The following is a 13,582-nucleotide window of genomic DNA, read 5'->3' as shown; positions in this document are numbered from 1 at the left end:
TGACTTGACGTTTGTGCTATGCATTAAGTAATTAATTACATCTGAAAATCAGTCCATCTGTGCAGTAAGTAAATCCTAGAAACTTTAGAAAGGAAAGACCTCACTAAATATACATTTTAGAGACTTGAAAGTCAAAAATGCTACATAACTTGGTGAAAGTATTCCTCTTAGTAAGAAACATCCAGAATTTGAATTCGGGGCTACAAGGTCAGTATTTCTTGAAAAGTGTCTGACCCTGGCTGGTGCGGCTCAGTGGACTGATTGCCAGCCTGAGAATCAAAGGGTCGCTGGTTCAACTCCCACTCTAGGGCACATGCTTGAGTTGAGGGCCAGGTCCCCAGCAGGTGGCGCGCGCGTGAAGCAACCACATTTTGATGTTTCTTTCCCTCTCTCCCTCCCTTCCCCTCTGTCTAAAAATAAATAAAATCTTTAAAAACAAAAGTGTTTGATCCTCATTTTTTCCTGTTTTTTGTCTTTCCCTTCATGTTACATATTATCACTTTTTAAAATAAAAATTATATAGTATATTGTCATTTAATTCAAGAATGCATTTAATTTATTAATTTTTAAAAGGTTTACATTAAGAAGACATTTTAATAGGCTATGTTCTCGAACTCACTTTTTTTTGATGTGAATATCACATACAAAGCTTGCATACACATTAGTCTTCAAGTTTAAGAAGGACCTTGCCCTCAGTCTCTCTCTTATGAACCCACACATGGGAATCTGAGGACGATGTATTAATGAAAAAGAGGACAGTATTTCTCAATTATTTTATTTATAAGCCACTGCAATATTTGTAAATGACCAGTGATTTTTTAATAATTAAAAGACATTTATAAAGAAAAGTAGATGCTAGTTCTGGTCATTCAAAACTGCTATCACACACGGTTTCCTTGTTCACTGAATAATACAACCATATATCCAGTCTCTCAAGACTGAACAAGAGTCGACATTGACAACTCTCTCACCTTTGATTTCACCTTTCTTCTGTTTTAACCCTTCGTCAATAGATTCATATCTCTTTTATGATGAAATTTAAATTTTTAATATGGCCATGTCCCTCTGTAATCTCTATTTCTAGCCTCAATTCCCACTAATCTCGCTTGTTCTCTCTGTAGTAAGTTCCTTGAAAGTGCTGAAACTTTTCACATGCTGTTTCCTGTTACTAAATTGCATTTTTTCCTTCTTTGCTCCTACTCTTTTATGAATGATCTCCTATTTATTATTCTAATCTCAAATCAAGCAGATTTTTTTTTAGAAAAGGCTTAGCTAACTACTCAATCTAAATTAGGTTCTCATGTTATAATTTTTCATAATTTAAAATACAGCAATTTCCCAATTGAAATAATGAATTTATTTGTGACTATTCTTAATGATTTCCTCCTTATGCTTTAAGCTCCGTTATGGTTGGCTTTGCCAACCATTGTACCGCTAGCATGTATCCAGTATCTGGTTCATAATAAAGGCTCAATAAATATTTAAGGTATAAATACATCCCTATATTATAGATATAAAAACTGTAACTCTGAGAGATCACTAAACTGGCTATTCTAAGCCATATTTCTAGAAAGAGAAAGAAGTGGGATTTGAATCCAAGTATGTAGAACTCTAAAGTCTATTTAGTTATGTAGTTGAACTGTTCTCTTTATCATAATTGCCTCTGCTCAGCTAGTCAAAAACACAGGCCAATTTCAGACAGGCTTACCAAAAACCAAAAAACAAAAACAAAAAAACGCTGCTATCACACAAACTGCTCTGTTTTATATTTATCCCTGTTCTTTTAACTTAAAAATTATTCTCCAAACACAATAATAAAAGTCTAGAAAAATAGAAAATAAAAATTACTAGATAACTAAATGACTAATACTTATGTTTTCCAAATCAAACTAAAAACCAAACTGAAAACAGTTTTCATTTAATTGAAAAAGCAAGAATACTAGTCTCAAAGACATGGAATTATACTACATTTCGATCACATGGAAAACACTTTTTTTTTAAATGTAATGACCTTTCCTAAATCAAGGCATTCTTTGGACCTCTGTATCACTGCAGCACCCCCTTTTATGAAAACTCAGCTACACTTCTGTGAATGACTGAGTTCTTTCATCTGACTGGACACAGCTGGCAAGTGGCATAATGAGAAGGGGAAATCAAAGTCTTTCTTTTCTCCTCCTGGAAAACCAAGAAATGAATACATCATATCAAAATGAAGCATTAGTTGCTTGTATTACCACACAACTACATATCTTACTACAAATAGTGTTTTCTACTGTTTTGTGAATAACTGATACCATAGTACATCTTAATCCTGAAAGTCTACCTATGAGGTGTGGTTTCCCTGAACACTATTTGGATAATTTTAAATTTTGCATATTTAATTAATTAAAAATGAAATCTAACTGACCAATGCTTATACAGTAAATTTAGTTAAAATGTTCTAGCCAATAAGATATGCACATTCAGTGATGGAGAAAGGTCTCAACTAGTTGGGCATAAAACAGGCTCAAAGTTACTTTAGACACATGAAAGCTGGAAGGAAATTTGAGCTTGACTAAGTCCTTCACTCTGTGTGTGAAAAAACCGGCGCCCAGAGTGATGACTGGCTCTGGCCCGAAGTTACTCAAGCAGGAGTGATGGGCCGTCTGTCTCTTCACTTCCCGGACCCTTCCATCCAGGTCAAGCTGTGCTCCCCAGCTGTGTCAGAGGAAGAAGCTAATGAAGCAATCTGAAACCAAACTAGAACTCTTTCTTCTTTTACTTTCTAATTTTTCTCTCAAATTTAAATAGCACACAATAATAAATAAATATCTGTAATTTTTCAATTGTATATGTAATAATTTCATGGGGAGAAAAGTTGAACAATTCTAAAGTTATACATATAAAGGAAGTCTTTTCCTATCCCATACTCAAAAGTTTTCCACCCACAGTTGTTTTTTTATTTAAATTTCCAGAAATTTTCTCAGTATATGTGAATGTGTATATGCAAATATGTATACACAAATTTTAATGTAGCTTTTTTCACTTAATACATCTTGAAAATCATTCCAGATGTGTGCATATAGATCTACCTCATTCTTTTAAATAACTACATGGTATTCCACTGTATGGATTTAAAATAATGTATTCCACAATTCACCTATTATTGGGTTCAGGTAGTTTCTGATTTTTTATGTTACAAACAGTGTGAAAATAAAAATTATTGAATATGTTCTTAAAATAAATTTTCTTAGGGTCAAACGGAATGTAAAACATTGACTATTTGGTATCTTTCGTTATCAAATTTTGACCCATTCAGGCATATGTTAACTTTCTACGTCTATACCTGGATCCACGGAAATACGCGTCATCCCAGACTAGCTCTGGGCTCTGCGGCTCACCCTGCAGTATATTTAAGTCATGTAGAAACTCCTCTTTTCAACCAAATCCTCTTTTTTGTGTGTCTGAAGCAGTAGGCAGGTAAGAATAACTTTCATCATGTAGAAAAGATACGTCATGTATTCTTCTATGTTAATTATGACAACGTAAAATGCAAAGGTGTTAATAAGAATACAGTGTGAGGAGGAGTTTCAATTTTGAAAATGTATGCAAATTCACCAACCACCAGAAAGGAGAAACTAAAGAAACAAAACAAAACAAAACAATCCAAAAACATTACTCAAAATTTCACAAAATGAAATGCCACCAGAATCTCATTATCTAACTTAATTTTTTCAACTTCTCACCAAAAAAAAAAAAAAAAAAATGAAGAGAGGGAGGGAGGAAGGAAGGAAGGAAGGAAGAAAGGAAAGGGAAACCTTCTTTACTGGTATTTTGGCTGAGGCTGTTATTTCCATACGTCTATACTATATGCTAATAAATGTATAAAGCATCCATGAAAGGATTTAAATTTTCAAGTACTGGGGTATCTATGCATTAGCATATTAAGAATCACATATTGCTTAATTGATTTGTGTGTTTTGTGTCATGTCATTTTTAGGTTTACTGAAAACTACAACCCCTTCTCTATTCTCCATGTTTGAACGGTTACGTATAAAGCCTCACCCAGAGGAGATACCGGCAGGGATGCTCCGGCCTGCGCAGGAGCCCACCAGTGTCTGGATTCAGGTGACTGAACTGCATGAAATCCCACCACTAGGATGAGGCAGCAACTCTGTACCATCAGGAAAAGGTCTCAGAGCATACACTCAATGGATGACCAATGCTCCGAAAATTTTTTTTCTTCTCATGATTCCTCCAATTAACTTATCAACCTGTTTTCAGTTATTCTCTGAAGACATCAGAATTGGAGTCGAGGAGTAAGTGAAATAATATAGATAATCTAGGACAGTGATTGGCACTTAGGAAGAAGACAACTGTGTACCATTCAAGTCCCCAGCAACAATGAACACAGAGATGTCCTTTTGCTGCCTGAAGGAAGTGCCACCACCATGGAGGAGCCAGTCTGCCTCCCAGGAGAGAAATGGGGCAAAAATAGGTGACCTTTGCTGGGACGCAACACTTCTCCTGGGGAGAAACTGTCCAAAAGCCAGGGCCTTGTTTTGTTTTTGTTAGGAAATGAGAATATTTGGGAGGTGAAATTATATAAATTTGGACAGGTGGGTAAAGGCAAACTATAAAGGAAAGTAGTGGAAATAAAGGATGGGAGAGGTGGCAGAATAAAAACAAATTAACGCAGTGTGTCAACATCAATCTCGCCAGGGTAAAGCACAGAAATTGGAAAGGAAAGGACACAAGCATCCTAGGAGTATTTGAACAGTATCTATATTAAAGATAAGGGAATTGAGGGCTCCAAAGTTTAAGAAATCTGCCTTAATTCACACAGGCCATCTCTGCAAGTTCTGAGCCATTTGTGAGGTTTCCTGACTTTGAGGGTATTTCCCAGGACACTACACTGCATCCGCGTTCAAGCCCACCACAGCCTGTGAACCTTGCCCGCTTGTACCCGATGGCTGCTTGCATACGGGGCGGCTGTCAAAGTTCTTGAAGGACTCCTGCTTTCTACAATTCCTAGTGGGTTCAAGTTCACTGTTTTAATTCACCATGCCTATACAGTGTCTAATCAACTGAGAAAACGTTCTCTCTTTACCATTATATTTATTAAGGACACCATTACAAATACATTATTTCAGAAAAATAACAGTGTCTTCAAGTGATATTAAAGATCACTATAATAGAAATAAATATCTATGTAGACAGAAAATGTATTTTTCTTGAATTTTAATTTGTATGAAGTCATTTCTTCTGTTTTGCTTTTTCTTCATCACTACCACCCCCAAAGTCTTTTTTGTTCCTCCGTTTCTCTGCACAGATTCCACTATTTGCTTATATGTTCAACCTGAATTTATTAAAGATGCAAATCATTGTTTACCTATTTTAGTCATTTCACCTCAATAGGCGCAGCCCTTGACATGTTGAAAGCATGCAGTAATGTTCTTTTGAATAAAAGTTTGACACTTTCACATTTACTTATACATGGCATTTTTAAAGAACTCCAAGTTGAAAATATGAGTACTGTAAAAAGTTTCACCTGAAGAGGATTGTTGGAAGTGACCCAATACAACCAGTTTCTTTCACAGAGGATGAAACTGAGGTCAGGAGGAAGCAAGTGGCTCAGTCACCCAACTAGTGAGAGCCTGAATGAAAATGCCAACCCTTGCCCCACCCCCTCTCTGACTGCTGTCCTCACCAGAGCGCGCCATGCAATGAGCATGAAATCATTCAGATACCTACACAATTTGTGGGAAAGCATAAATGGCTTGATGATACACCAGAATTTTGATACATCTCGCTCTCTACATTTAAATCTCTAACAGTGCTTGGTACGAAGTAGATATTAAGTCAATCAGTTTGGGTTTCTCATCCATTTTTCCCTTCTCTCCCCCCAATTTCCACATCAACCACTGTAAAGATTGCTAATCTACCAAGTACCAGCATCTCAAGATTCAAAGCTAGCGTGTTGATAAAGCCACCTGGGAAGCTTGTAGAAGCGATTGGTACTGACCCAAGGCTGTTCCCATATGAATGATGGAAGTGCTCTCCAAGGTGTGTTCTTAGGTGAAACGGGGACACTACCATTGGGAGGCACTGATAGAGAGGGTCTCATCACATTTCCAAAAGCCAAATCCCTTCTTCCCCAGATCAATGTGTCTCCTAGGAGAGAGATTCCTACTTGTCTGTAGACCTCTTGGGATACACAAGCTAATTCCATAGGACGGTAGATTCTTCAGAAAAAAAATTTCTATTCTGAGGGTCTCCCAATAAGTTCCTCCCCAAAAGTCATTGTGACTTAGCATACCTGTTAGCTTTTACATTTAGATGTTCTGAAGTCTATTCTGATTCTTAATTTTGAGAGTTATCTTTAATAGAATAAAGCCTTTTCAGTCTTGTTTGGGATTAATTTACCACCTAATAAATTTCTTCCAACACTATGTTCTGTGAGTTAACAAGAAGCAACTTCCCCTGTGAGTTGAGCCTGGCTAAGAACAAATCAGACTTTGGGAAATTAATTACTGTGCAGAAGCATTTTTCAGATGGTACATGCCCACTTTGAGAAAACTTGGTCGTTGTACTTTTGCATCTGTTTGGAGTAAGATGTCTTTGGGCTGAAAAGAACGCGAGTCAACGTTGGGAATGCCTCCCACTCTGTACCACTGATGTGTGGATTTCTAGATTATATTTTAGACTGGACTAGCACTAAACACAGTTTTCAAAGACAGTTGAAAATGCCTTATTTAAAAATCATTTCAATAACTTACAATACATGAGGGGTAGTAAATCTCAGCAAACATTGGAACTAGGTATTTATTGAGAACTGACAATGGGTAGCTTTGTGCTGAGCACCATTTAAGGCATTAAAAGAAGTACTGGTGCAATTATTTTCCCTAAATTGATGTCTGTTCCTGATACAGCTTGGACCTTCTACCCTCGCCCTAAGAAATTTAATTCAAAAAAGAGTTTCTGTCAGCTAACTGGCTGGCCTGTAGTCACTGGTGATTTTTGTTTCATGTTGTTCAACTGAGTCAGTGCACTCTGAAATGGGACAGCTTACAGTGTCAGGTAAATACCCTCGTATAGAAGTTACAGCTTCTGGAATTGTAACTAGTTAACTCTGGGCTTCCACTTGAGACAAAAAGCAACTTCATTTTATTAGAGAAAATGTCAATCAAGACTTGACTACTGACACCCGTCTTTGTTTCACCAGCCAGTAATAAAAGATAAAGCAGAGGAAATGGAGGAGCTGCAGTTAGGCATTTGCAACACACAAAGTCCTTGTTTTCTCACTAGGCGCTGCAAAAAAGCAATTGTCCATTCACAGCACATCCTCTGCATTTCAGAGCTAATATTTTTGCAGTTCTTAATTTGGGACATTACAGTCTCATGCAGTTAATTTTGTTAACCAAAATGCACTGTGCATATGATATCTGGCTTACTATGACTGCTAACATGACCCAGTTTTTAAAATTTCTGTTTCTCAATGTTGAGAATAGGAACCTTTAAAAAAAATCAAGTGACAAATTTTGGAAACAGAGTAATGGTTTCACATAATCCTGTCTTACTTGCTATTGCATAACTCTGAGAAGGCTGATAAGGAAATCCATGGTAACCATATTATTACTCGAACTGCTTTCACAAGAATTGACTCTGGATAGGAATGTTTGTAGCAGGGGTCCCCCTCGACACATAATAATAATAATGTGCCATTGAAAACAACATGAGCTCTATGTTTCATTGCCCTGCTTCCTGCAGCATTTAGTGTGTTTACTGTATGTGAACGCACATGCCTGCCTTCCGGTGCACAGAGATTTACTCTAATGTTTTAATAGTCAGTCTGGCTACAGTACATGAATCTATAGGTGATTAAAAAGTCCCCAGGCTCAATCACTTAAATCCCTAATTAAATATCTCACTCTGATTCAACTATTGTGAAGAAAAAGAGTGTCAACAAATTTGCTGTGCTAATAAAGTTTTTATTTTCCTTTGTAAATCATAAGCTCTGAAACATTGATCATATAACTCAGTGCCTCCTCTCCACTATTGACTTCTACTTCCAGAACATTTTTTTTTAATGCAACAAGGTGGTAAAGTCCATTTTCCTCAAGAATTCATTTTTCTGACATACCTTCTACAGATTTTTCTACCTTCAGTCTCATTACTAGCTTCTTTCTCTCTTCCTACTAATTTCATCTTCAAGACTGCTACCCACCAACACGACAAACTCAAGAAAAACACGGATTTGCCTTTTTCTTGTTCCTCAGACCCCACTAATCTCTTTACCAATATTTTCCAATCCTGTCTCACCAAAAAGAAAAATGACCCAACTCTAAGATTTACAGTGGAAAAGAAATATTGCATCCATAAAAAAAAAAAAAAAAGAAACGAAAAGAAAAGAAAAAAAGGAAAAAAGAAAAGAAAGCAGCCCTCCTCAGGGGAGACTCAAAGTACAGTGAAAATGCCTAAGTCTGTCATTAGGCTCGTTGGAATGAAACAGTTAATTCAGGGTAAGTGATAATGTTTAGTCAGTTTGCCTAGAAAAAGGAAGGAAATTCAAAAGCTGATTACTGTAGTAACAATCACAGACCAAAGATATATATATGTACAGGTTCACTTTAAATAAAACTCCTGCCATCGCTCTGTGCTTCTGTTCTCTCAAAGAAAAACGAGCTTGCCGCTTAAATTTGTTGTACCTACCTCAACCATTAAACAAGACATTTAACCATAGTGGCAGTTCTGTGACCTTTGAATGCCGTGAAATCTCTGAGCGGTGCTGTTTGTTCATGAAGACTTGTGCTGCAGAATCCAGCAACTTCATCCAGGATTAGGAATATAATTAAGTAAAAAAAAAAAAGAAAAAAGAAAAGAAAAGAAAAACGCAGAGAGAGATCGAGAGGGAAGGTAGGAAGAGAGATCCTCTCTGGGTGAGCACACACTTTCCTCCCAGGCAAGTGCTGGGACACAGCCGAGCCTGCAGCAGTGCCCAGACCCACCGACTGGCTCGGGGAGCAGGCAGCCGGCCTGCGGCGCTGGGAGGTGCTGTCAGTTGCCACAGGCTAGGAAAAGCGGAGACCAATCGGCTTCCACTCTGGCAGCTCACTGGAGTGGAGCCTTTTCTGTTTATGTTTCCTCATTTCAAGAGTGACGTCAAAGGGTTTAGTTTTTCCTCTGCATGTGCTATTAATTTTAAAGTACTGTACTATGGGAAGAATGTGTGTGTGCCCGTGGTTAGCTGGGCACCCCGCTCACAGGAGAACCCAAGAAACATTTTCTATATTCAGGAATATCTTTAAAAAATTTAAAATACCTTGAGATGAGGTGTATCAAAAACACAAAAATAAAAACAAAACATAGACAAACCCCCCTGAGCCAAACAATAGCAGTAAGATTTACCTTTTTCCTCCAAATGTGAGAGTATGTACATATGCCCACTTCACACTGTTGCTTATTCTTTTGAACTAATTCATTTTCCCCTTACCTAAAAATGAGTTGTTACTTAATCCTTACAGCCATGGGTGCAGAATTGCACATACGAACTGGTGAACAATATTATATGCAGTGAAAAATAGAAACCACGCTTATGCTGCTGCTGATCCCTGCCTTTCTATCTTCCCTCCAGCTTCTGTGGTGAAGCGGCAGGATTATTCTTGCTAGGGAGATCCCTCCTGCATCCCCACAGGGAGTCATTCAAGAAGCGGGGCACAATAATGCCATACAGGCACGCCTGGGGTGTCAGCATGTTCTCCCAAAGGGTGTGAAGGTACAGTTATTTAAGGGTACTTTCTCTACCAGGGGCCATAGCTTTTCCCTGTCTTTCTCTTCCCACTCTGGAAAGGCTCAGTGATGGCCATCTGTTGTTTCTGCCTCCCCCATAGCCTCTCCCTTCTCCCCGCATCCCATTCTGCTAACAGAACCTCTTTTTTTTCCTTCTGGAAACTTTCCTTCCTCAATCTATGGATTGCATAGCCTTCTTTACAACCCCCACTTCCCACAATAGAACTGAAAGGGGCATGTGACCCAGCCTGGCCAATCAGACTTTTCCATTGCTATAGACACAGAAAATATTTTAGGGGTAGGCACAAAACCCAAAAAAACCAGAGTCCCTTTTCAAATATTAATACTGATTCTTGGAGAAAGAAGGTATTTATCTCTCTCTAAGACCTTATGTGCTAGGGTTAAGCAAACCTATAGTTGTGGGAGTTCATCTGTGATGCTGAAGATACAGCAGTGAACAAAACAGATAGTATCTGCTTTCATGTACTTTATATTTTCAGTAAGGGGAAGATGGGCAATAAAAGTAAGTAAATATATAACGTTGGTTGGTAATAAGGGCTTCAAAATAAAAGAGGGTGCAGAGTAGAGTATGTGTACATGTGTGTGTGTGCTGTTTGAGGTATGATGACGAGAGAAGCACTCTGACAAAGCAGCTTGGAGCGGGGGCCTGAATGAACTGAAGAAGCAAGTCAGGTGTGTCTCTGAATTCCATACAGAGACAGTGGTGTAAAGGCTGAAGACAGGTGAATGTTTGGCATGTTCAAGGAACAATAAGGGAAATAAAGAAGCTGGAAGAGAATGAAGAAAGGGAAGAAATGGATTCGAGGAGATATGTCTAGGACAATATCAGGGAGTACCTTAAGGGCCACATAAAGGCTTTAGACTTTATTCTGAGAGGAAAAATCCATCAGAGTATTTTGAACTAAGGAGTGCCTATGATCTGTCATAAATTCTAAAGGGATTTCCTTTCTCTTCAGTGTGGAAAATGGACCCTAGGGCAGCAAGAGTAGAAGCAGGGGGACCAACAATGAGGCCATTGCAATAATGACTTGAACTTGGGTGAAAGCAATGGGGAAGGTAAGAGGGCCAGATTCTGGGGGGGGGGGTGTATATACATACAGAACGGGCAGGATTTCAGTATGCAAGGTTTGAGAGAAAGGCAGGAATCGAAAACAGTTCCCAGGATCCTGGCTTGAGTCAGCTAGAATAGAGCTGCCGCTTATTGCTGTGGGGAAGACTGGGAGAAGAACCTGGTTTTGAGGTGAAATAATGGGTGAATCTGGACCTCCATTCAAAAGCAATGAACACTTACTGATTGCCTACTCTGTACCAGGTGCTGGTCTAAGTGCAGGAGACAAGGCAGTGAAAAAAAATATACACACGCCCTTGTGAAATTATGATTCTTCTGAGGAGAGAAAGACCATAAGAATAAATTAAAAATTTATACAGAATATTTAATAATGATATATAGTGGAGAAAAAACACATAGGGAAGGGTTACTGGTCAGACTGGAGTCTGCAATTGGAAATTGAGTATCCAGGGCAAGTCTCACTGCAAAGGTGATATGGGGACAAATTTGAAGTTGATGAGGAAGGAAGCAGGGAAGAGCTTCACAGGCTGATTATCAAGTACAGCAAGTACAAAGGTCTGAGGTGCGTGGCTGGTAAGTAGTAGGAGATGGCAACGGATCTAGAGGGGCAGAACATGTGGGACTTTTACTCGGAAAGGAATAGGGTTTTAAAGCAGAGAAGTGAGGTGATGTGACTCCCATTTTAACCAGATCACTGTGTGGAGGTCAGAGGGGAAGAAGCAGGACTAATAAAGAGTACACTGCAATTAAACAAGCCAGAGATCATGGTAGTGTTGGCAAGGATGGTTTTGGTGGAGGTGGCTAGAAGTGATTGGCTTCTGATTATATTTTGGTGTTAGAAACAATAAGACTTGTTAAATGGACAGGATGCTAGGTATAATGGAGGGAGATTACTGAGAGGAGCCATAACATTTCCAAAATTTTGGTTCCATCAAACAGAAGAATGGAGCTGGCATTGACCAAGAGACAGTGGGAAGAACAGGTTTTATGGGGAAGAGAAAGAGTTTGACGGTGGACATGCTACCTTTGCCTGTATGATATCTACGTGGAGCTGTTTAGTAGGTAGTTGAATATACAAGCCTGGAGCTCAAGGGAGAGTTTTGGGTGGATACAGATTTGGAAGTCACTGTATATGCTTGGTATTTAAAGCCATGAGAATGAATGAGATTATCAAAAGAACGAGAGCGGATGGAAAAGCCCCAGACAGGCCAAGATTAAATTGTCACAAATATGAGGGAAAACCAGTGAAGGTGACTGAGAAAGAGCCTCCAAGAGGTAGGAAAAAAACAAAGTGGGTGATATTTTGGAAGCCAAATAAAATTTTCAATGATGAGCTTTGTAAAATGGAAGTCAGATGAAGACTGAAAACTGACCCTTGACTTTAGAATGTACAATCATTCATGCCCTTGTCAAAACCGGGTTTGGTACAGTAAACGAGGGTGAAAATCAACTAAATGAAAGGAGAAGAATTGGGAACAGGTAGTGCAGGCAATTCTTCCAAGGTGTTTCCCCCAAAGAGAGAAGAAAAGGGGACACTCGTTGGAAGGGAGGGTGGAGTCAAGGGAGCATTGTTAATGTGGGAGAAATAGCAGTAGCGTTTTGTACTCCGACAGTTGGAGGAATAATTAGTGAGGCAGAAGAGAGAGGAGAAAATTGCTAGGGCACAAATGGGATGTGTGATAGGCAGAATGACCCTCCAAAGATGTCCGTGCTCTAAGTCTCTGGAATCCGTGAGCTCTGTGAATTTATTAGATGACATGGCAAAAGGGAATTAGCCAATATAATTGAAGTTACGTATCTTAAGTGAGGGAGATTGTCTTGGATTATCTGGGTGGGCTCAATCTAATCATATGAGCCTTTAAAAGCAGAGAACTTTCTCTAGTGGGAAGCAGAAGAGAGATGCAGCAGCAGCAAAAGTTAGAGAAATTCCAAATATCAGAAGCATGCAGCACACTGCGTCTCTCTGACATGCAGGGCCCATGCACAAGGACCTGAGAGAGGCCTCTAGTAGCTAACAGCTGCCCCCAGCCAGGAAGGAAACAGGCACCTTAGTCCTACAGATGCAAGGTATTGGATTCTGCCAAAAACATGAATGAACTTGGAAATGGATTCTTCCCCAGAGTGTCAAGAAAGGAACACAGCCCGGCCAACAACTTATTTTCAGTCTTGTGACACTCTAGGCAGAGCACCTAGCCTAGCTCACCTACAGATCCATGAACTGGATAAAGTTTGTGTTAATTTGTTACAGCAGTGATGGAACAGTATTACAGGGTCTGGCACATATAACGCCCCTTTTTAATTACAAAATCATAAGCATGTAATTCTGTAGCAACAATATCACATCAAGCACACCATATAACATTTTAGATGAAATGTTTAAATTAAAACTATAATTTTTACACCTATATTATTACCCTACCAACCACACTCAAGCCGGCCTTACTTCTGCCAGACCCTGTACATAGTGATTCTGTAGAATGCAGTGTGGATGATTCATCCATAGAAATAGAAGAGAAGGCAGAATAAATGATAGAGATACTATTCGGTGGGTTGTGATCGTGTGCAGGATGGTGAAAGTTCTCTGTGACGTCTAATTTCTCGGTGAAATAAAAATTAGGAGTATTGGCTACGAGAGAGGATAGGAGAAGGAGTGGAGGTGTGAGGAGAGAAGCTATGAAATAGTTATCCAGGACAGTAAAGAGCAGGAACTACCAGAGAAGTAAA

General features: G+C 38.9%; 1 protein-coding gene across 1 annotated transcript in view; it reads right to left on the bottom strand.

Annotated features, from left to right (window-relative positions):
* Nucleotides 1–9,014, bottom strand: part of PDE7B (phosphodiesterase 7B) — a 293,650-nt gene extending 284,636 nt beyond the window's left edge. The window contains exon 1 of the mRNA XM_045188806.3: nt 8,692–9,014. Coding sequence (XP_045044741.2) covers nt 8,692–8,712 — 21 coding nt within the window. The 5' untranslated portion in view covers nt 8,713–9,014. The remainder of the gene's footprint in view (nt 1–8,691) is intronic.
* Nucleotides 9,015–13,582: the final 4,568 nt, after the last annotated feature.

Source organism: Desmodus rotundus, chromosome 11 (genome assembly GCF_022682495.2).
Source record: "Desmodus rotundus isolate HL8 chromosome 11, HLdesRot8A.1, whole genome shotgun sequence".
Classification (NCBI taxonomy): Eukaryota; Metazoa; Chordata; class Mammalia; order Chiroptera; family Phyllostomidae; genus Desmodus; species Desmodus rotundus.
This window is presented reverse-complemented; position numbering and strand designations above follow the sequence as displayed.